At 40.3% G+C, this 25,869-nt stretch overlaps 1 protein-coding gene across 11 annotated transcripts in view; it reads left to right on the top strand.

The window, feature by feature from the left end:
• Positions 1 to 25,869, top strand: part of LOC139108380 (dystrophin, isoforms A/C/F/G/H) — a 344,440-nt gene that overhangs the window by 242,667 nt on the left and 75,904 nt on the right. For 10 of the 11 annotated variants that reach the window (XM_070666608.1, XM_070666600.1, XM_070666607.1 and 7 more), the window contains one exon: positions 16,328 to 16,500. In XM_070666608.1, coding sequence (XP_070522709.1) covers positions 16,328 to 16,500 — 173 coding nt within the window. The remainder of the gene's footprint in view (positions 1 to 16,327; positions 16,501 to 25,869) is intronic. The other variant, XM_070666601.1, reaches the window with a different exon arrangement.

The following is a 25,869-nucleotide window of genomic DNA, read 5'->3' as shown; positions in this document are numbered from 1 at the left end:
AGAGGAATTTGCGCAAATTCTGGTATACACCCTTTGCACTTCGACCTCCGTCGTGCTTACGAGCCAGCCGTCGAGAAGCAGTGGCCGCGATAAATATTCATGCCGGCGGGACGTGCTTCACTAGATACGTTCATCTTTCTCTTCCCGCGTGTACCTTCGCCGCGGGTTTACTTATATCGCTGTGATATGACAAAGAGAGATAGAGAGAGAGACGAAACGAGACGAGACATGCGGTCCCGCTGCCGGTTGTAGTACCGAGAGACGACGCCGTTGATGATGCTGACGCTTCTTGAAGTGTCCGGAACAAACACGTCTCCGATTTCGCGTACAAGCGCACGTACGTGCGCGCGTGCACGCGCGTAACAACGGCGTTTGCGTGGAGTACCGTGTATGTACATAACACACTGCGGCTTGCAGCATCCTGATGCACGGGAAAGCGCATAAACGATACGTCCGTCCGGCGGAAACAAGGACTGGTACCGCACGCTCGCAGACATTCGGATGGCCGTAGAAAATAAGCTGCCTTTCCCGAAATTTTCGCGGTCGGAAAAAAACATCATTGTCTATCGATCGCGTGCACACGGTTTGATAGCTCAGCGGCAAAGATTAAGGCGATGTACCGAAATAAGTTGACGTTAGCACAGTAAGTTCTCGATAAGAAAAATGAAAACGGAGAACGGCGGTATATCTCGTGGTTTAGAAATATCTCTCTCTCGCGTCTTTCTCTTTTCTCCCTTCCCCTCTTCTCTTCCCATCGGACAAAAAGTTTGCGTGAGCATTTTGGAAGATTTATCAGTTCTTTGAAGTGTTATCTGATGTCTGTACAACTGAGGTGGAAATGTACACAGCAATCATTTTTCAAACTTTCCGGAGAAGAGGAGGCCCGAGCTTTTATCGTTTTATTTCTTTTCCGCGGTGTTTTACTTGCAAAAATAATGTACTTTCACGTGGATTTTATACAATACTGACGTGAATTACATCTGTTTGCTGGTTGTTAAATTTGCCATGAGAAGAGAGGGTATTTGAAGAATGTATGACATTGCACCGGTGGCATCGTTAATATCAGCATTTCCGCCGGCCGCGCACATTCGACAATACAGCGTATTTCATAATTCACGAAACAGTCCTTCAGTGACGCTAATTGGCGGTCTAATTCCCGAGCAGTTCCCCGCATAAAATACATCGAAAATTCCGCTTATCCGCCGTATGTCGAAATCAATCTCGTATCGATCTCGTTTTCGAAAGCAAAATTAAATCACAGACACATTAATACGGTCTACGTTTTTTTTTTCATTTTTTTTTAAGACTTACACTATTTTTATAAGTTAATTAATATTTATCTCTTCTTTTAAAAGCTTAATATTGATCGGCAACTCAGACGGCATTTAAGAATTTATTGAAGCTTGTCTGGACGTTAAAAGATATTGGTGCGAAAATACCGTGTTTTTACTTTTTACGCTTGTAAAATTTTGCAGGTGCAAAACTAGAAAATTTCAATGCTGAAATTAATTAACAAGTTACGTTGAATAAACAGAATAAATTAAACATTACGTGAGGAAAGACTAGTGCAAGTTATATTTAAAAGAAAATAACACGGTCTACTATTTCCAATGTCAGAATTATTAACGAGTCAGTAGTGAATATCAAGATACGTGGCATTAAGATAAGTCGATAATCGTAAATATTATATCGGGATAAAGCCTTGCATTATAAAGTTTTCTGTTGAAGAACATTTAGTTAAAATTGAGCGAAATTCGTTTAAATATTTATTGGCGCCGAAGCATCGAGTATATTCCATTAACCCAGTCAGCAAACAGTTTGAGGGTTACGCTAACTGGCGATTCAATGACAATCGAGCTCTCAGTCGCGATGATTTCGGGGAGGTTGGCGACGGGATTTTAGCGATGGTACATGGTAGGCGAAAAGGCATATTTGATGCGCATTTACAGAGGCTATCGTCCACGAACGGGCGCGCAGCAGTTTGCGTGCGGCAAACCGGCCAGGCCTGCGTTTCATATACGAGAGCATAGCACGAATATACACACATACATGCGCACATCCCCGGGATGGCCGACATTGTCAGCTTTTACCCCAGTTCAGGAAAGGGCCGAATTGAATTTTGGATGTCGCGGGTAGAACACACGCATTTTAAGTACTATTTATTCTGCACAGCGGAACACCGTAATGTGATCAGGACCTATTACAGCGCGAGTATTCATTTATTTACAAGTTGCCTAAAAGGCAGTTCGGTAACTATTAAACACGGAAAATCGCTTTCGCGAGTTTCCCGTTTCGGCTCGGGCAAATACCGGCATTCTGTGCGACGCGTTACGAAATTGTCGGAAAAAGCTGAAGGAAAGAAGAGAGGAAGGAAAAAAGAAAGGGAGAGAGAGAGAGAGATAATTTCTTTTGTAATATCGCGAATTCGAATGAATGCACAGAGGAATTACCCCGATATTCCATCCCGTTGCGCAAGGGTAATTACGCCAAGACTTTGTGACCGGCGTCGCGAATTCGTCACGAGAACGAGTTAACGAACTTGTTTTTTGATTCGCGCCGGGAGACGTGTCATCGAGTCTTCTGTCATTGATTTAATAACGGAGACACGTGGGGTGAACGTTCTCTCTCGCTACGAGGAAAGGCATTCCCTTCGAAGCAACTCGTTCTCGGAAAATTAAATTTTACAACGATTGCATATACATATAACACTTGCGTGTAATGATTAAAATAACCCGTGTCACTTTTTGACAATAATTAAGCGACCCGAAGCTGAATAACCTAGAGTACAATTATACGTAACGCGTAATAATTGATCAGCAGACAGCGGTATTGCGCGGTTCGCAAAGAGCGCGGCCTCGAATAATTTAGTTTCAAGTAGCACGCCTGATGTACATACGTCTGTCTTTAAACTGCGACTATGATAATGCGATGCCATTAGCCTAATGCGCCAGGTGTATCGTAACTCGCGCGAATGTGCTTTCGGCCAAATTCATTAGCCATTTGACGAGCCGTGCTGTGCGTCCTGTGCAACGCTGCCCGCGCGATATACCGTAGGAGCTCGTCGAACAAGAGGCTCTCGATCGTTGATCCCAGTTAGATCGCTGCTGCGGAACATCAATAGGGCGTTAATTCATCGAATGCGCCCGCCGTGCATGCCCGTGACGTCGTTAACGTCGGCGTACCGTGACGATTTCACGAGGAAGAACAACGCGCCGTTACTGCCGCGGGAATTCATCCGTTAATCATCGTCAGGACTCAAAACTCGACTCTCTTGGGTGGGATCTGCCGGAGACATTTCTCCATTTTGCGCTTAATCCTGCTCAGCGACGACGGCACGTTGTAAAACGAACAATGTAACGTGCCTTTACTTCTCGTTAAACGCAAACGAACAAAACGACACTCGCAGCACGCGAAATTTATTGCTGTCTTCGATATCTTTCTCGTGGACGCGTTATAATTGAGAAACGAATGCGCTTGTGATTTTGCATAAAAATTTTTTGTGAAAATTTTAATTTTTGTTTCTTTTTTTTTTTTTTTTAATAATTGTACTTTTATTACACTTAAGTTTTTATCGAATTAATTCGAATAAAAATAATTGCAGAACGCAAAAGTGTTTCTTGTTTCGACTGTAACAATTTATTCTTCGCCGACCCAGTGACAGCTTCGTGGTTTTTATCGCGACTCGTATCGCAGAGAAAAACAATTGATCGAAATTGTTCGTCGTTTTTTTTTCTTTGCCCCTTTTTTTTACCTTCTCATGACAGCTACGCGTCGTTACGGTCAACGGTTCCATGATATTCGCGCGAATTGAATCGACGAGTTACCATTCGTGACGTTTTAAAAGCTCGTTCGAGAATGCGGCACGTTAAAGGACTGAAATCGGACGCACGTCGACGCATATATCCGCGAGCGCGCCGATAATCCGAAAAGGCGAAACGTGACATTCGAAATCGTCACGCGTACACCTCTGTTTAAAGTTCAACGACGTGGACATTAGTCCGCATTTTATTTACTATGCACGATTATGCGTCCGTAATCCTAACGGTGGTGGCGTATCTTATCGTAAATTCGAGTTGCCGGGTCCTATCATCGTTTCACGCAGTGCTGCATGCTATTAAACTCCCGACAAGAAGCAGTTAAAACTGGCGGCCGAGAAAGGTATAAAACGCGTGTGTGCCAGGAGATAGTATTACCTGACGTACATATATTTTAAGTAGAATGAGAACAATCTAAACGGTAATGTAATCGGTTTTCGCGACGATTTTTTAATAACTTTAACTTAAATTATTAAAAATCTTACAATCGTTATAAAACTAACGAAATTGAAAACTTTTAAATTATAAGACTCATTATTTCGATATTGCTAGTATATACTCGAAAGTTAGTTTTACAGTTGTGAGTTCGTCAAGTGATACCGAATAAAATGCCCAGGAAATTGACAAAATCGTGAAATAGGTTCGTCGATCGTAAAAGTTGAAATCCAAGCAGCACGTACTAAACTGTGATAGAGACGAGAAAGAAAAGAAGAGAGAGAAAGAGTTGAAAAAGAAAAATGTTAGAGAGAGAGCAAGGAAAAAAAAAGCGCCGTCAATGATACCGACCGCCGAAGAGTCTAATGGATCTTCAAGAGCAAGAAGCAGAAAAAAAAAAGAAGGAGAGCGAAGGAAAATCGACCACTTGCGAGCGGCGGAGCATTTCACCCCCCGTCATTTACAGCCACTCAAAAATTTCGCGAGTTTCCAGTAAATTATTCTCCCGCCGCTGCATGATGCGCTCGTTTCGTGTGACGCGATCTGTAAAGCGTAAATGTTTGTTAATAGCTCTCACTTGCCACTTGCAGGGAAACGGTATATATGGTGAACACTAGTATGAATAATTCGATAATACACGCGCTTAACGTCGGAATAATACGGCGAGTATCGGAAAGTAATCGATCATTCGTCATCGCGACGGTAAATTTTTCAGGTGTAATCGATAGCCTACCGGGTTGCGGAATATATTTATGTTTTATTTGGCTTACGAAGTTACGTACATCGGGCAAATTATGGTCTTCGCCGTAACGCAAGTTCCAGGGTATTATTCAATCCCGAGATATATGAATTTGTGTTCTCAAAAACGTGCTTTATCGAAATATTCAATCAGCTTCGCACGGCGGATAATATATCTTTAAGAACTTTTTCACGCCGTCGCGCAAAGTATCTTCGTAGCCCATGCAAAACTAACTTTACAAAATTGCTCTGTATTCATAACGGCAAAAATGCCAATAAATGTTCGACGTGATGCTTGGATTCTTTTACGCGATTTCTTCGATTACGATCGGTCTCCTTGCCGCGAAATCGTAAAACCTACTTTTACGAGTTTTTCTCTTTTCCCTTTTTTTTTTTTCGATTTCATATGAAATGCTGTAGATATAAAAAAAATACTCTTTAGTGTTCGACGCTCGTAAGAACTTTCTTAATATCCTTCGCACATGTAAAGATATCTTTTATTACTTCCCACTCTGTAAAGAACCCTTAAAAGAATTTAATCTGAAGCAAACGTTCGGACGAAACAAAAATTAATTTGCATTTTTTATCAAGTGCAGTCTCATCGAAATAACACGCTGGATATCCTCGCGCGTCACAAATATTCATTCGATCGTACATCTCTGAACGATTGACTCGTCTTTGTGGCTCTTTTTTTTTTTTAAGTAGTCGATAGCAAAGTTCGAAACGCTCGCCAGCGACGAATATGGACTCCATCATCTCAAAAAGGAAGTTTCATATCCGATGTGGTCATGTTTCGATCCGACGTGTTTCGCGAGATAGCCTTTGCAAGGATGAAAACTCAATGTACACAAAGAAGGTCAGCTTGTCGTTCGCAGGCGTAACTCCGATACAATCGATCGTTCGGCAAAGCCAATGATATTTATCTGCAGCTACTGCAAATGGAAGCGGGACCTAGTCGCGACCTCGCGCCAACACTTTAGAATCGCAATTGCACTTGCAAAACGTAATAGAGTCACGGCTGCACGATGTGGAGATTGCGCGCGTCTAATTTTATCGCGACTCACAAATACGCACCGCGTTTATCTTTGCAACCATCGCACATTTGCCAGTGAATACTCGACACGTACAAATGTCTGGCTTTATTTCGAATCGAATAGCAATCTTTTGTGCTTTAATTACAAAATTATTACGCGATATTATAATAAATATTAATATCGCAATAAATAACTTGCTCCGAACTCTACAATAAATATTTTATATTTGAAAATGAAACGCGATAGGTTTTAACTTCTCAACGAAACGTCCATTGAAAAATGCTCGGGGGGCCTTTTAAACGAAATCAACGTACGAGACATTCGACGTGTCGCATCTTCGATAGCACCCGCGATCAATAACCTCGCGTCTATATTGGAGTGATGTCTCGTCGAGAGCATTTAACGATATCCCGTGGGACACGAAAAAAAAAGGGGAGGGTAGTATACATATAGTGACGAGCTAAGTGGGCGAATAAAGGGAGTACTTTGCATTTAACTGTTCTGTGAGGTAGCTGAGTTTTGATCGGCGATGGGGATGAAGCCAGAGCGTAGCGATGGCTGCTGCGGCGCTCTCTAATCGTCCGCAAGCCGCTTAACCCCCTGTTACCCCCGTTCACCCCGTGCACCCGCTCCGGTTTCGGTACCGGTCGACGGTCCGTACATTCGTTTCTCCATCAGCCTCCAGCAACAGTCAGTAGCTACCACCATTGCCAACGTATTACCGCTCACGGCATTATCATCCCCTACTTCTCCTCCGTATCGTCCCTTGTGAGCTAACCGAGATTCCCGAGGCCACTGCGTCGACGATTCGGGATTTAAGTGAGACTAGGCTACCGTCGCACCGATGGGGCTTCCCAAGACACGAATCACGCTACACTTGAGTCGATAATCGCGTAACCATAAGTATAATACAACGCTATTAACGGGAAGACGTTTCTATCTTTATGTAATATCGTACAATTGTTACGCGATTTTTTTTTCCTTTTTTTTTATTTTTTAGCGTTGAAAAGGTTTTATTTTAATGTGAGAAATTGAAAATTTCTTTTAAATTTATTCTAAAGTTTTATGCATCTCATTAAGAAAATTATTATTAATTGGAGATGAAAATTGTACTTTTTTACGACTCGGAAAATTTCTGTGGATTAAAAGACTTGAAAAGATTTTTGCGACGCATTTAGTGAGATGGTATTTCTTCTTAAATTTAAATTAGAAAAGTACGTAGAATGAAAATACGAGGTAAAAAAATTTTGATATTTTGAGAGAAAAATCTTCGGTTATTGTTAACATATTTTAATATTATTTTTTTTTTCTTTTTTTTTTATTGAAGTAATACAAGAAAATAATTTTATAGTTTTCTTTTACTTTTATCTCAGTTTATCTGTTCTTGGAACATAAATAATCAATCTCTTGTATTACACAAGTTGCATCACGTGTTAATTAATTGAAATGCTATTTATTTATGCTTCTCGAACTACAACACGATACCTCGAAATACATTTTCAAGTTTCCGGGTATATTTATATTCACCCAAATCCATTAATTTACATGAAATCGCGCGGTCATCGGAATTTTCATCGTGACGTCATCGTTATCGCAATTTTGCTTCAGCTCGAATTTAAACGCAGCAGCGATTAAAGAGTCTCCAAATGGCGCATACTTAAAACACTCTAAGGCGGAATAAAATCGGGGGCCAGTTTTTCCTCCTGGGTGTATATACATATAAAACGGACCGAAAACGTCGATGGAAAAATCAGCTGCGGGTATTCGCCACCGCAAGCGCATTTATTTTAATTTCACGATCGTAACCCGGATATCAGAAATTCCGTTTTACCGTCGCGATCTAAACGAAGCGAGTAAATTACTCTCGGTTCATCGAAGAAACGCCCGGAGGTTAAGCCGCCGGACGCGGAACTGCTTTACAAATCCGCCTCGTTACTTACCACAGGCTGGTTCGCCTTGCCGTATGCATTATTCATCCCTCGTCTTCTTCTCTCGCGCCGTATATTTTATTTCGATCGGGCCCGATCGCGCTCGATGGCGTGCTTTCTAATCCGATAAAGTGTGCGACACATTTCACCCCTAACTTGTCACTGGGAACCGGACACGCTTCATTGATTCGGTAACAAGATGGAAGGTTGTACTACTTTCGGCTATTACGCATACAATATCGAGCATTTGTAACGAGTCGTTTCGATAAAATTTTATAATTTTTTATTTCTTTTTTATGCAGCCTGTTATTAATGTATTATACATCGAGTATTTTAATATTGAATATTGATATTATTGTTTTCTTTTTTTTTTTAATTATAAGAGAATTACGTATGTTTAATTAAAAGAACCAAAAAGTAAATGCAAAAAAATATAAATTTTTTAAGAGCGAAATGATTTTCTTTCAAGAAAGCTCGTATAACATTGCGTATAAATTATTCTGTCTAGTCATACATATCGCATACGAAAAACCGGAGATTTTCTATTTCCCGACGTATATTTACTTTACTCCTGTCTAGGAACACAATCTTATGATTTTGTCTAGAAACGGCTCATATCCGGAGTAAATATCAGTCATTTCCACTTTTCTTCAAGAGAGAAGCGTCTTTACATGTATATTTCATTCTTTGTTTCGCAAAGACAAGTACACGGGCTGCCGCTGCATTCACCGCGGCGCACGATGCACGCTGCCAGCAGATACATAATAAATTCTTAACTTCGTTTTTCTTAAATTAAAAGTTTCTATTTGCTTGGCACTTATTTTGAAGTTTAATAGAAATCTGTCAGCCTTCCTGTATCGAACAGTAGAAATTTAGCTAAAGCTGTCAGCGCAGTTTCTAGAGACTTTCGAGCAAGCTGATCGAACCTGTGTTCTCTTAAAATTCATTGAAGCTTCACGAAACTTTCCCGAAAGTTTCCTGCACCTAGGCGTTTCCGTAACGCGTAACCGTTATAGGAGAAAACAGAATACGTAACGTTTGTATAAATACCAGAGCCGCGCTCGTTGCAATTAAGTTTCTTTAATTGTAGACATTTTATTAATTTACTATCTACATCTTATGCCGATGCGCTAAAGAATACGTACGAAAATAATATTGCACAGCACTACGCCGCCGAGAAATTAAAATATTAATTAATGGCATTCGTTTTTAAATGCGTTCATTAATTTTAATTTATTTTTAATTAATCCGATATATCTAGGCAAATTCAAGGTTTTTCTAGTTACAATGTACATACACGAAGGTATCCTGTTTTTGGCAAAACGTACCATATCCCGCTTTCTGTGGATGATAATGAATTAATAGTAGAGTTATTAAGTTATGAATTAGCTCGAACCGCATAGACCTTCTAATGCAATTCTGACCATGAATTATATAGAATTGTATTAACCGGATATTTAAACTGCTTTGCATAAATTCATTACCCTATGTAACCGCGTTGGATTCAATTTACGCCCACGCTCTAACACAAAGGAAATGTCTCGCAACAGTGTCAAAGTTTACCCGATTCGAAACTAGCGTTGATGACAAAGTATATATAATACATATAGAGGGAGAAGGAGAAGAGACCGATCACGTATTACGATTCAAGTACTTAAGTTCCTTGACGGCAATTAAATTTGAATGATTTAAACGGCGATCTTATCTACATCGAGGTTGTGCGAAATATTACTTTATTTTCTGATTTTGACAACTTGATCCTTTCAGAATCGTGTTCTCTATCATCCACACGCTTCTACATTTTTACACGTACTGATTAAAACTAGAGGAATTATTTTTATAAAAAAATATTACCAATTGTTATAATAATATTAAACAAAATGAACAAGGGAGTAAATCATATAGAAGTTCTAGCGATTCGTCGCGATATTATAAGTGAAATCAATCGACATTGTACTCAGCACATTGGTGAAGAGATGAAACATTTAAAGTAGGCTCGGTAACATTGCCGGGAAAAATGTTTTTGCTAACTATGCGAGTCGACTTGAGTGAGGATAGTGGCAGATTGACACAAAGTGCGCCGAAATGTTTGCTGCTCGGGGCATCGCAAGTGAATAGATAGATGAGAATTGTCGAACGTTGCCTAGAGACAAGATTATACGGGAGTGACGGTGAGGTGATGCGGAGACTTTGGGGCACGTAATTACGGTGGATTACCGTGGGTTCGCGCCCAAGGGGGGCACCTGGCCCGGGGGGCGTGCCACCCTACAGGGTTATCACCCTCGGGGGGCTCGTGCCCGAAAAACGCTCGACGACGCACGGTATATCTACATATCCTACACACTGCTGGCGGAACTGCATCTCTTCGAACAGGTAAAGATTTGCACGACAGTTGGAGACGTTCTTCGGAGAGTCAATTTTGTTGCGGTATAAGATATCGAAATAAAAATATTTAAATATCGATACTGCTCCGGATGCAGACGGAACGCGGGTGGAAACATACTTTCGCATACGTTGCATTTAGTTTAAAATAATTTTACGTAAGATGGAAAAATAGCAGATCAAAGTAAAAATGTTTTTTTATTTTTTTTGTTAATATTTTTATATTGCACGTTGGTTGAGATATCTTGTAATATTTATTTATTTTTTTTTTTAAATTGTCTCCTATGAAATATGAAGACCGACATCGATTTTTTTTTTGCCTGTAGAGATTTTATTAATGACGTTGAAACAACTGCAGTCAATTATACGAACCTTTGCTTTTAACACGAAGATAACGAATATAGAAAATTGCTTTAGGTCAATAGCGCAGTAATTACGAAGCAAAAAAAAAGGAGAAACTGTAATTATAAATTTGTAATACTGAACGGCACGAAAAAAAAACTTGCATACCTTGTAATTGATCATCAAATGGATCATAGTTCAAATTTCGGTGTAACAAAATTCGCAATTTTTTTTTTACGGTTTTTGCAGTTAATATAATTACGATTTCAATTAACTCGTCGGAATCTGAAACCGGTCATTATAGAGATAAATACCGTGGAGCAAATAAAAGATTCTATACGATTCTCTTTTACCTTCTCCATTCTACAGTGAGGATAAAAGACCGGGCCTCATTACCGGACTTTTGTACGCTTAATGCGAATAAATCGTCGCTCTTTTCTCCGTTGAACGAACGACACGGCCATTCGTAAAGCGCCGCCGCGCGAAGTCTCAGCGTTTTGAGACTAATTGGCAATTCCTCATTAGAAGTCCCCGTCAGCGGTGCGCACGCGTAACCAGCACCTTCTGCATAAGTACGGAGACATTGATTAAGGCCCCCGCCGCCGCCGTCGCCGATTCCCCATTAAATACGTCACACGGAATTCTGAGCGGCGCGGCAGCCGAAACCTCTTGAATTATGCTCGTCCTGCCGATTCCTGGGCGGTATGTACCCTTCGCCCGGGGGTATCCCTCGCACTCCCTCCCGTGACCTGAGCTTTCCCCGTTCACGGTCGATACGATCCGATAACTGCACGAGCAGATAAGAATCGCGAGCTAGCTCGGAGTTCGCCGGCGAATTCTCCGACTGTGCCACTATCCAATCGCTCGATCAACGAATTGTTATATGCAGAGTTTTGGATCGTTAATTAAATATTACAATTAACGATTTACGTTGCACAGATGCGCTTTCGATTAGAGGGAATACGATCGATAAAAAAATCGGATATTTGTCGATGAGGATGAAAGATTCCCTTGTACATTTCACGGGCCAGTAAACATCAAACGCGAAACACTCGGGGAACGTTAAAAAGAAACTCGTTTGTTTTACTTTCAAGGGAAAAATTATATATCTTATAATTCAATAGACCCCGCGCTGACAGATCAGAAGTTTCAAAGCAATATTATTCCCGGGATATCGTTTCGCGCTCTTAATCTGCGTTCTGTTGATTTTTCCAGTAGAAAAAGAAATAAAAAAAAAAGTAACTTGGAAAGAACCCATCCTCGTCTCTCGCAATCGATACCGCGTTCTCAAACGTGAGTTGAAATTGGTCATTTTCCACTAATTACGAAACGGGCGATTCTATCACCGCGATAACAGAAAAACCGCATTGCGTTTTACAAATTGATTTCGCCCACATTACGGGCATTACATTGTAATTCCCGGGTACGGGCGTATAAAAGTGTATTCGTACAAACGTTACTTGCAAGAATTACTTGCAAACGCTCATTCAAGTCACGGGCTTTATCCCGAAACATCGGAATAATTGCAAATTAGTATTAATATCAATTTATGCGATGCCGGATATATGTATCAGATGTTACGTATAATAACACAGCGTGCATCAGTGGCCGATTGCAATACATTAATTGCAATATGTTAATCAGTGGGTAATATCTCAGTTCGATGTAATGGGCTGATGAATATAATATCGCGCACTTGCGCGGAAATAATAATGTGACTTTTCGCAAATTGTTTGCGGCTGCCCATTTGAATTTGACCTTTTTGCGTAAAAAGCTGGAGATTATAATTTTGCAATGTTCCAATACGTAAGCGGAATTATTAATAAAATTCCATACCATTGAAATTGATAAGCGCTTATTTCCTTGTTTTGATATGGAAATATTTAATTATGGATAACGAATTATATTATTGATGCGAAATATTTGTAATATTTTCCATTATCTCTCTCTCTATTTTTTTTTCTTTTTTTTTCTATTTGCATTAATTGTAACGATAAATCACCGTTTATTTTTTAATAAAATATAGCGCCGCCATGCTTGTCTTTGCGGAGAATTGGATTAAGATTAACGGTTTAGTTTCGCGGTTCCAATTAAATTCAGATATTCTACGACAGCTCCTGGAATTGATTTAATCGCCGCATTTACGTGGGTAGGAATATTAAGCATAAATTTAGGCACTTATTAGATTCGAGTTAGACGATGGTGGCGAATGGTATTTAACGGGGAAATAACGACAGCGAGCTTTTGTAACTTTCAGCTTAATTGAAATAGTGACATCCTCAGAAATATCACCCGATAACATTAAATAAAAATCAGATATTCTTTGTTTAAATTTCATTCAGCGCATAACCGAGTTAATAAAATGAATATTTCATTTCTTAATTAAAAGATAAGCCATACATTATGCCGTTCGTTGGAAAAATTATACTATCGCGAAGCAATTACCGTACCTCGTATCACTTTGTCGAAAAGCGGATGTCACGTTCGTTGTTACCCTTTTTTAAATGAATATCAATCTATCGTAAAATTAAAATAATTGCCGATCGACATTAAATGAATGACGTGTAAAGGTCGAGCTTGGGACGAGCAAATTAATTAAATTGTCGATAAAGCGAAAAGCGAAATCGTGCTATCGTCGCGTCGGTCGCGTGTCGCTAGTGACGTCGTTAGCTGATTTTATTATCGGACGTATACATCGCATTGTAAATCGCAGAGTGACAAAATGCGCGACGCGTGAGCGAATCGGTGCTAGGACCGCTCGTGGACATCAGCTCAACGGAAATGACATTGGTCTTTTCGTCCCGATCACACAGTTGTACGATGCATTTCATATTTATAATCATCATTATTTAAATTAATTTTTTTTTTCTTACATTATCTAACATCTGAATTTAACGCTATTATTTTCTTTTATTATTATCGCCATGGATTCTCCCGGAGAAATTTAAAAGAAATTGATTGCTCCCTTGTAAAGATTCAACAAATTTTTCAAGTTTTTTATTCAGCGTAATGATGCAAATTTCACGACCAAATTTTTAAATAAGACATAAAAGTCCGTGGCAAGTTTGTCGGGGAAACTTTTAAAAATCCAAGCCTTTTAGCACACCTTGTATATGCCGTGTGTCCCGGCCAGCATGCACATCGACGTCGCCGGTAAGGCGCATTTGCGTAATTGCACGGTGAACCGCGATAAGAACTTCGGAGCGGCGTCGGATAATGCAAAAACGTTTTGTACTTTACACTTTTTTCCGAGCCATCTCCCTGGTGCATCCCTGAACATTTTAATACTTAGCCCGCCACGATGGCGTCCCTAGGAGAGCTCCATTAGCGCGAAAAATCTAATCGACATTGGAGATACGTTCTTGAGAGATCGCAATGACATCGATACAACTTTGCGAAAATTGTTAGCCGTCAAGCGCGGCGAAACGAATTTTATCAGCTCGTAAGAAGACACTTGTAATTTGAGCAAGCTTTTCCCTTAATAAAATTACATCGCGAAAAATGTACGACGTTTATCGACTTTTTATTACCTTTCTTTTTTTCATAAACATTTTCGTTTTAATCTTATTAAATAATACTCAACAAATTCCGAATATTGAAATAAAAATTTATGACAGCAATTTCATATGAAAGAAACATTAAATTGTGAACTTTGATTAGCATAATATTTTTATTATTATTATTATTATAACCAACGTGTAGAAATAAATTGAATTATTATTGTAATAAATAATTCCGGACGTACGTGTTGCATAAAAATATTGAGATTAATGTGGGCCGGCTAATTTATATATGTATATCCACGTATCTTTTGCGCGTCTTCATTCTTACATCTACGTTGTTAAATCGCGCCGCAGTGAATAATACAAATGAAACAAGTGAAAAATATTATCCGGCGCCGTAATATTTATTGCCGGCTCGTTGTTTGCCAAAGCTCGACGTAGTAATTCATAATCTGCGGATTTCGAGAGCTGAAATGCAGGGCAACTCCGCACGCCCGTCGAGCTTTAAACGAAATTAGCTTCCGCGCAAGCTGCCACCCAAGAGCGCCAATTAAACGTTACCAATTCGAGCGCCCGACGGACGTACGGGTCCGTCTGTCGCTGGGTAAGAGCCAGTTTGATCGATGTGCCCAATTTTCCGGGGCAAGTTCTCCGACGCGAGCGGTATCCTCGTCGATATATTTACTTCTTTTTTTTCCGGGGGAAAAGCGAGCGCCACGTTCTCCCCTCTCTTCCCTATCTTTTTTCTTTTTTATTTTTTTTTTTTTCATTACGCGTGTCTCCACGGTGCACACCGGGTGTCACCGGCGTCAATTCGCGCGGAAACTGCAGCTGAAAAATATCTCGCTCTGACCCGTCGATCATCGACCCAGATGGGAATCGAGTCCTGGGCCAGAATCGCTCTCGAGATTGCAGCCTTCAATTCGCGCGTGTCAAAAATTGAAGAGGGTTGAAACCGGGTGAGAGAGGAGGAGAAAAAGGGGGACTGGGAGATTTGAAAAGAGCGCGACCGTCGTTGACAGGCAGACGGTTTCAGATTAAGACAACGCCGCGGCAAACGGAAACGAGAAATATTTCACGGATTCTGTAGTGTCGTAGCTGGCTGCATGTTATTTCTCTGGAGAACATTTGCCTTTCATATCCTTTTTTTGTTATTTTCAAATCTTTTTTGACAGTGGATTAAACGAGCGACAGTAACGCGTATATCTGACAATATTTTTAGTTTTATTGCGTAAGTGTATAATTTGTGATAAACTTAAAAAACAATTTCTTTTTTTTAATAAATTACTGGAATAATATCTTCATTTACAGCATAAATTGATTAATTGCTTTAACAAATTACAAATTTTATAAATAAATATTACTTTTGATTATCTAGTTTTATATTTATTAATATTTTATTATACGTATCATTTTCAACATTCTAAAAAGAGTTATGAGATTTTTCGAAAGTTTGACTTAATGAAACTTTTTGTCTAATTTCATATTGATGAGAAATATGAAACAAAGTAAAACCAGATTCGCGTATAACTGTAAACCGTACATAGCTGCTTCAAAAGGAACAAAACAAATCCTATTGTTCTTGCCGTGACGCAAGCGAATATTTCTTAATTCACTCGCATCGGCGCCGATTTATTTTCATTGGCGCATGCATTGCATGTCGGCGCCGACGTACTCGTATACCACCGTTGTACATGGAAACTCGTATATAAATCATTTCTATCCACGCGCAGACTGCAATTCACGTCATCGCGATGACGAAACACCACGAATTCTCTCTCTGCTGCGCGAATGCTCCCTATTTCCATAAAAAGGACTCTCTAAAATAGAAAGTTCCTTAATTTCTTTTTTAATTTATAATTTCTTTAGATAGGTGCACGAATTCTTACCGAATAATAATTTACGAAAAATTTTTGGGATAAATTACAAGTTAAAGTTCTTGATTTTATAATCAAGCGTATAATATTAATATATATAAATTTATATTAATTAAGATGTTAATTTGGAAGTTCTCTTGTTATAGAAATAAATTAATAATAAAGGATCATTTTTTATTATTAATATATTATTTTAAATAAATAGCGCCTTCCGGTGGCGTCTTTCAATCTCGTTCTTAAGGATCTAAAGAGGCATCCTCCTGCTTGTTGCAGGATCTACAGTCGGAAATTGAAACGCACCGAGACGTTTACGCATCTTTGAATGGCACCGGACGGAAGTTATTAAACTCTTTGGCGAGTCAAGATGACGCTGTTATGCTACAACGTAGACTGGATGAAATGAACCAAAGATGGCATCATTTGAAAGCGAAGAGCATGGCAATCAGGTAAGAATTTGAATTTTTAATTATTAATATTCTAATGATTTGCGTTTTCGTGAGATTTATGAAAAAATTATAGACGATCATAAACCAACTTATAATACAATATGATTATTGTATAATCATTTATAGACAAAATCAAAATTTATGATAAACGTTCCTCGTCAAATATGTGCGCTTTCATATATTTCTTAAATTATCAGCATAAAAATTTCATGTAAAAATACTGCGAAACATGAAAATGAATATAAGGCACACTGATTTTCATAACAGAGATATTTTTCCTCGCGCTATCGCAAAAGACAGTTTTCGCGTGTGAAATGGCGCCATAAATCAACACGTTAAAAAAGACCAGCCGGGAGTAGCTTGACCTTTTCGGCAAAAGAATAACTTCAAAACGCACAATGCATTCAGCGCGAAATTCGTAATATTCCGCGCCTGTGATCTTTCATGCCTCTATAATTCTTAAAAAAAGGAAAAAAAAAACAAAAAGAAAAAACAGAGATAGAATTATTCACGTACGCATTGCATAAATTCGCGGAACAGCGAACCGTGCCAGCTATAACACTACAAAGTTTCGGCTTTTGACATGCGAACAATTTCGGACATTCTTCTCAAGCGGGAAGGGGGTTAGTGAGGGTTATAGGATGAATAGTGGATTAACTATGAGCTTCCGCATTCTCGGCGAACAATTCTACTTTGATGGCGTTGCAGTTATGCATCATAATAATCTCCATTATGTATAGAAAGAATAAATAATCTCGCGTTAAAAAATAATCTGCGACCGAAAATGATAATTTTATTACGTCAATTTAATTTATTCGTAAAAAAAGAAAAGAATTTCTTTTTAAAGTAAGGAATAAAACGGAAAATAATAAATATTTAAATAAATAAAAGCTTAATACACCGTCGAACGTGCTACTTTTAGCGTTTCCTTTTTCTTTCCGAAGGACTTAATTTTTTAATAATTAAAAGGCGTAGTATCTAAACTCCGTTTTTGTTCGCAAGTTCGTTCAGTTTGCACTGTCGGTTCCTAGGAAATCCTCACAGGATTTTCCGGTGGAAACTTTGAGGATTCGTGATCCAATTTAGCCTCAAACGTAGCGTAAACTTCTCTTCGACTGTTCGACTATGCAACCGTGGACTGTTAGAGAACGCATCGAACTTTCGCGGTAACCATATCCCATCACATTGATCTGATACCGGAGCTATATGTATAGCTTAACATAATGTTATTCTTACTTGTTTTACATTATTTACGCGAATGCGACGTTGTTAAGCATTAAAAGAGAAAAAACGCGTCAATAGAAGTGCTACTTTGTCAATCTTAATGCAACCTCTACATCAGTAGACGTATTACAATCGAAGAAAAATTTCTTTCCCATCGAAAGAAGGAAACATGTCCGCGAGGAAACATTTATATATAAGTACGTAGATTTCAGACTTTGAAATATATCGATAGATCTGACAAATTCCACATAGATGCAGTCTGATAAAATTGCGATCTGAGGAAGAAGATGATAAGGAATGATAAAATACGCTGTCTCTATAAAACGCTTCGAATATATCCAATAATATATCCTGTACGCTGCGTCGTCATTTTTGTCAGTCACTTTTATTACTCGAAGTGACTAAAAGAACGAATATATTGCATACGTGTTACGATTTACGCGAGATTATTTTTATATTAATCGTCCGCCAATTGGACAATTCTGTTCTTATTGCGGAAAGTTTAAATAGGTCGACTGGCAAAAAAAAAAAGCAAAAAAAAAACCCAGATATCATTGACTGTGTGGCCAGTCAATCGATTAACGTTTTTGGGAAACTTTCGCGGCAAATCCATTTGTGGGGACTCTACCGTAGTCGGCCGTAATCGGATTCCCCGCGCAAACTTTATAGCGGCGTGTTAATTCTGGGGGCGAACATCGACTCCGAGATCCGGCGTAAACTTTGCACGGACAACTATGCAACTGCACGCTGTTGAAGGGTATCTGGATATTTCGAAAGAGGAAGCCCGTGGGTTTGATGAGGCACGCCGCGCGCCGGTAGAAGGAAAGTTTCATCGATTTGTCAGTGAAGCGCTGCGCAACTCGCGAACAATGTCGGCCATCCAAACGGAATTCGGCCTACCCGATTTGATTTCTCTATCGCACGTTATTAATTTCTATGGCTATTAGAACGTGCAATTAAGTCGCGTGAGATGTCACAACGTTAACGTGTCTTTTAATACCTTTAACGAATGTTTAACGTTAGTTTTATTCAATTTTTAACTTCGATTCAATTTTTATCAAAGCGTTATATTGCTTTTTTTGATTAAATTAGAAGAAACCATGTGCGCGCTACGCCTGAGCTATTTTTTAAAAGACCCTAATTACAAACTACGAAAAAAAAGTCATGCGACTTACCAATCTGCTTCAGCGGAGTTGTAAAATTCAGCCGGTGACTGTAACATAAAAAGAAAAATATTAATGTAGACATGAATATTAGTTAATCAAATTAATTAAAAAAAAAAAGTAAAAATTGATATTTAATAAAGATTTTGTAAAAGAAATTTATGCTCACCTAAGAGTTGCTCCGCCGAGGCAGGATGCCCGTCCCGGGCCTGCTCCTCCTCTCAGATGGGACGTGTCGAGTCATCCTTCCGCGCACTGGACACTCGCGAACACCCCGACCGTGATTTTATAATCGCGAAAATTATTAATCACTTTCGCGCGTTCCATGTTTGGCATTCGCGTTTAGAAGAAAGTCGTATGTGAAAAAATTCCGCCGAATACTTTACGGAACTCCCGGAACGACCGACGAACCGGCTGCGGTTCGTATAATTATTAATACCGACGGAAACGGCACTTTCGATGACGACGGTGAATGCAGCTGCGTTGATCTGTAACAAAAAGAAATATATAATTTAATTGTAGCGATGCTACAAATACTTAAGTTGGAAATAAAATTTTCCATTACGACACGCTACTAGTTTTGTATATCAAAAGAGTGATTCTTACCCTTGGGGATGCTCCGTGGTTGCACGATGCCTTTCCGAGGCCTCCTCCTCCTCTCAGAATATCGGGCCTTCTTTCTGTGTGACCAGCTTCCTTTTAGAGACTCTGATCTTCGTCCTCGCGCTGATACACCTGCAACAAAAGCGCGGATAATTAATTAAAACTATCTGTATAATACTTTGCCTCGGAGAATCATGATCGTAAGGATATAACTTACTTGTACGGACAACGTGGCTGCTACGTACATGCGTAGCGTGGCTCTTGTGTACGTGCGTCTGGCCCGACCGCTGGAGAAGGACAAAGTGAGAGAAAGAAGCTCGCCCGCGACACGTACGCTGCTCACCTTTCCCCCACCCTGCCACCCCGTCTACCTATCCGTCTCTTTCTCTCTCTTTTTCTCACCTTTATACAATTCATACTGTACGAATATTGTACGGTATCGATTCTGTAACAAAAAGAAATATATATAATTTAATAAACGGCAACAATCGAATCAATAAAATCAGCTAACTCATGCGTCATCCACTGATTTTATTAACATAAAAAAAAAAAATTTAAAGTAATATGAAATTTACAATTATGAAAAGTTATTATATTTTTTAAGATTATTTCGATATTACGAGATATTTTTTAGATCGAAAAGTATAATGTTTCGGTAGGATAGATTGAAATAAAATTATCGTAATTTTTAATGTGAATATACCATAAAATTTAAATAACGAAGAACCGTAGAAGAAAGATTCTTATGTTAGATACAGCCCTTTTATCTTTTTCGTGTTATAAACGTACGATGCACATATCGGGAATAGGTGCAGATAAAGGCGGAGTTTCTTAAAGCAGATATCTTCATTCGGTTTAATCTTAACGCGAGATCTCTGATCCAGATCGAAATTACCGCAGCCTGCAGAGAAAATCGACTTCATTCAGTTTGCTCGCACTTATATGACCTATATCTCGATCGCGAAATGTTAATTAACATAAATGTTAACGAATAAAAATATTCGTAATATTACCGCCGATTTTCGACAATCTCAATGAACGTTTAAAAAATATTCTTTCGCATAAGCTATCGTAATAAGACATTTTTCCCAAAAAAATGTATTTTAATTTAATCAACGCAAAGCATCTCTTTGCGGGGAGATATAAGTCTTGCGACAGCATGAAGTCAGCATTAAGGTCAATCCCGATAAAAGGCCGTGCAATCAGTCTCCATTAATTAGTCCGAATTGCGGCCAGGAGCTTGATTACCGAAGAGATATTCGTGCAGGATGCGAGCCAGGACGTTACATATAGAGGGATAGAAGTTTGCGCTCGCCGACCATATTTATTGGTACCCACCGGCTCTATCAGCTTTCGTTCTCCGTCCGTCAATCTGTATCTACCGGCTGATCTCTCTCTCTCTCTCTCTCTGTCTCTCTTTCTCATTTCCGCGTCCTAACGTTCTCTTATCCTCTGCCTCTCTTTCTCTTCCAAATCGTCCGCAACAGCACTTTAGAGGCAACTCCGCAATCAAGCCGCAAATGCCAAAGCCGATAATTTGGCGGAGAACCGTTTTTGGCACTGGGCTCAACGAGATCATCGGCGAATACCGCCAATGTTATTTTGCGGGAGAATTTTTGAGATTAACTCGACGCCGCGCGGCGAGTGCCGATACGCGCGGCAATAGTTTCGCTTTATCACAAATTGATAACGTAACTTAATTATTGTTATTATTATTATACAATAAATATTAAATTTTAGAAACATATTTCATCTGTAAGACGCGCGGTGTCGAGTGATTTAAAAACCAGTTCGGCGGGACGTTACCTTCATTAACAAATTTTTTTTTTTTCATTAACCCTTCGCGCCGAATTCGTGAAATTTATGGGCTTACGGAGATACTTTACGCGTAACAGGAATATGCTCTTTGCAAAAGTGTTCTGCCGGGAATAAACATCGCGGTGACTTATCAAAATGCGCGTTAAGTGGACTTGGTGATCGATGCAGCCGTCTCGCCACGCCCGACGTAGATTAACGAGGATAAAAAGCCGTCCGGCCGACTCTCTTCGTCGTCGTTACACTCGCGCGCGGATTATATATATGTATGTATATCGCAGCCGGGCAAACAGTTGAAATATTTTTACCGGTGTTTTTCGCATTCGCATAACCGCACCGCGGGATTATATCTGAATATGATACGCGATGATCTAAGCGTACGCGTATCCGGCAAAGCGGTAACATTTCGGGTGATGCGTTGTAAAATACATGAGAAAGATATACGCAACAGATATGCAGCCGTATATCATGCGTTATGACATTGATAGGTTAATAAACTTCGGTTGCTTGTAAAAATGTTACGACGGCCGAGAAAGAGATATTATATAAATTATACTGCCCTTTGAAAATAAAGTGAGACCAGTAGGCGCATAAATAATCCTTATACGTCGTATATTTTATTTTTCGCCGCGGGTAAGGAAGAAAAAAAAAATTAATAATAATAAGCGTTGCATCGCTAATAATTAATCGAACGCATGTAAGTTACATTAATCTACAGGTTTTCATTTTTATTTTCACGGAGTGACGGGAAAACAAAATCCGCGTGCTTTTACAACGAATTCATTAATGAAGTTTTATTAGCGCGCAAAGATTCAAATTAATATCGCGCTTGAAAGAGCGTTTTCTGATTACCACGTATCGCCTAGATAAATATCAATTACAGAGCAATCGAGGGAAAGGCACGCGGTTAATCCACCTCGCGGATTTGCACGGCAGCGGCGGCAAATCGGAAAGCCGTTTGAATCAGATTATGGTATTCCCTAATGAGAACGCAAATACCGGAGAGAGGGTGGAATTGTTTGGGGGAAAGCAATGTCTACATTTGGATCGCGAATTCCTGGGATACGTTAGAGAGGGTCTCCGCCGATTTTTCTCGTCCTGATCGACGCATTGATTTCCGATTACGTATGATCGATTCATTTGACGTTAACGAATTGTAGTTAAAATCAACCACGGTTATTCGTAATTCATACGGCGTAACGGTATTGCCCGGTAATACCGGCCAACATCAAAGTACACGATATTGATTGTGAATTTGGTCGATACGTTGAGAAACGTGGAACATACGCGAACAACGTTCGTCGCTGCAACTTCGTCCCGTTTATACCGCGTCAAACCCCTTTGATCTATATTGATCTATGCGCAACTCGGTTTAAATAGTTACCGAGAACTTTACAAAGTGGATTTTTACTTTACGCTTATAGAAGTACAATATATCTATTTTAATCGCGCTTCCGGTACCTTAAAAAAAAAATAAAACCGTCAATTATTGTTTTATAAATTGTATCAAGTTGTTTTTCTTCTGAGAAAAATCGTCTCAAATCGAGCATGACGGTTCGGGCGTTGGTGCGCTTTTCACGTCGCGTGGAGACCTTTTGTTCCGTCAAGAATCTCATTTCACGGATCCCGCTTTGAGTGGTCGCGCGACTGGACCGAGAGCTCGCTCTTCCTCTCGTCATCTTCCTTCGTCATTTCCTCGCCGGTGCAAGGCTCGGACGCCGGGCACCGGTCGACTTCTTTCCGAGCCACGGTCACAGCGTCGTCAACCTCGGCTGGCCGACACAATACGCCAGGCCCGCGTCTCGATGCATCCTTAACAGAGGATCTCCTCAGAGAATCTCCAGCCAGCCGGAAATTAAAATTTCTGAACGGGTCAAGTCGCCGGGTCACCGGAGGACACCGGTCGTTCACGCTCGATGAACACGGGGGGAAGAGGAACTCCTTTCTTTCCACCGGCCTCACCTCGCCCATCTCCGCCGTTTGTCCCGCCGACGAGAGAGATCCGGCGGGATCATCTCATCGATCCCCGCTGCCCATTGGAATCCATTTTTCCGTGGAATCGTCCGCGATTTGTATCCGCGACGGTAGCCGACGATGCCGGGCGGTTATACGCACGCTTCCGGCCAATTTCCTCCCGCGGGACATCGGCGGGAACGAGAACGGAGAGAAGGTCGAATCCCGCGGTTTACCAGATACGACTATGTGTCATGTATTCGCGAGAACGTTACAAATTTGAGTCACGCTCACGCGCCCGTACAATAGATAAATTTTTTTTTTAATATATGTATAATGGAAGATAATCGCGCAAGAAATAGTTTCGCAATAAAGGAAAATAAATACAGTGGAACGTTTACCGTGTTAAATATTCAGGACAGTTTTTTTAATTTCTTTATTTTTTATTGCTTTATTATTTAATCACAATACGAGGACAGTCGCGGACAATGCATCGCGAGAGTTTGGGGAGGGAATTAGGATTTTTCAAACGAGTGATTTTTTACTGAAACAATCCTGAGCAGAGATGATTCACGCGAATACGCACGCATCGGAGAGATGTTATTTTCGTTGATTTTTCGAAACAGCTGAGCGGTTGAAAAAGCTTTTCGGCGATAATCCAAGCTGGCAGCATCTCCGCGAGCGAGGTGCTGTTTCCGTGATCCGTGAAACGGTTTAGCATACAGTTCGTTCGAATCTTTAAATCGAGATTAACGGGGAAAATCCTGCGTTCGATCGACTGCGTTCATAAACGGATGAAATTCAACACTGTGCGCCTAGAATTCGCTCGTCCCCGTGGGCCGTAGTACACACACGCGGGATTTAGAATGGCTAAGTAAACGTTGGGTCGCATCTGGCGCAGAGGACGTAATGCCCAGCAATAAGGGTAGCCCCGAATTACGTACCAACAGGGTTCTCCCGCGCTTTCCGCCGCCCTACATAAACCAAATGTAAGCGCTTTAACATAGCGACTCGTTAACCCTCTCGACCCTCGTAATACCGCGAATACATTCGTAATACTTAAACATTCCCAACTCCAACGAGCGGTGACGATTAAAAAAGAAAAAGAAAACGAAAAAAAAATCCCTTGTTCTCCTACCAACGTTATTTCGGAGATAACAGTTAATAAATGCACTCACATTGTGGAATTAATCCGATAAAATGTAACAGCAAATGCAACCGAGTTTAGGAACAAGAACAAGTAAAAATTATTTTTACGTTGCAAAAGTTTAGAATATTTTAAACTATAATATAAATGTAAGGAAATGATTGCCGATGTTGCCAAATAAAATAAATGCCAAATAAAAAAAGACTTTAATGTTTGACGGGATAAATTTTAATATCATAAATATTACAAATATTCGTGAGTGTTTAAAAATTTTTATAACGACTATTTAATAATTTTCTCGGCTGAATTAATTCTAAGTATTTGCAAACCGGTAGCGAATAAAGGTAAAATTGCATTTATCGGGATATCTTTTTGAGATTAGCAAGCCGTGCTAATCGTTACGTACAGTTCGTTTATCCGTCTTTGCTCTCGCGTTCTGGTCACGAAGGCATCGCTTCGAATCTCGCGGAATATCGGTGATCCGATTCGATTCTCTCTTTCCGCTCACCTCTCTTCTCGCCTCCTTCCCTTCCGTTCCTTCGCGTTCGATAATTCTTCCTCCGTTAAACGACTCCAACAAATTTCTCACGGTCGTTCGTTTCGCTATCGAACGGCTGCCGTCTTCGTGTTGTCGCGCGTTACCGCACGTTACGTACGGCGTCACGTAAAAATAACTTTCGATTTGCTGCAATCGGGCGAAGAAAAAGGGACGGGCGACGCTGAACGGAGCTTGTACGTAGGTACGTGACGGTCTCCGCGACGTGCTTCGTACGGGATGATGCAAGCGGCACCGATTCCGCGCACCGGGGTGCCGTCGACTGATAAGACTCACCGAGCGATTCATCACGACCCCGCGATTATCTGGCTGTCAGTTCCGGTCCAGCGATGGATCAAACGTCGCGCACCGCGTCGTCTCTGTCGCGGTGGCGTGCGTTTTTGCCGTCCCGCGGCTTACCCGTTACATATCCCGGCGCGCGAGATACGGGACGAAATCGGACGTACGGCGTGGTCCGGCCGCGAAATCCGCCTCGAAATTATTCTCCCTGTAGCATAGAGCTCTGTACGTCGATTTTATTTATGGATACCCCACCGATCAAACGAGAAGTTACTTTAGCGCGCTGCCTGCGGAGGCAAAAATGTCTGCTGCACTCCTCGTTTTATAATTATCTCCAAGAATGATATGCTTTCACGTTTCGTATTTGTATATGCGATTAAATAAATGAAGACTGCTCAATTTGTTTCCTCGCGTAAATTAAATTTTGCAGATTTTTCCTCCCTCCCCAGGACATATTTTATGTCGGCCGGGTGGAAAGCCGGGCTTAGGTTTATTACTTGGAGGTATTGGACATTTTCAAAGGTCGCGTTCGCAATTGTGCGCAAGAACGTCGACGGCTTTTCGTCCGCTCCGGTATACGCGTGCCACGTGAATATACGCTTGAACGCACCGTTGCACCGATTCGAACG

This window comes from Cardiocondyla obscurior, linkage group LG15 (assembly GCF_019399895.1).
Source record: "Cardiocondyla obscurior isolate alpha-2009 linkage group LG15, Cobs3.1, whole genome shotgun sequence".
Lineage (NCBI taxonomy): Eukaryota > Metazoa > Arthropoda > Insecta > Hymenoptera > Formicidae > Cardiocondyla > Cardiocondyla obscurior.
The sequence above is the reverse complement of the archived record's forward strand: the minus strand, read 5'-3'. Positions and strand labels throughout refer to the sequence as shown.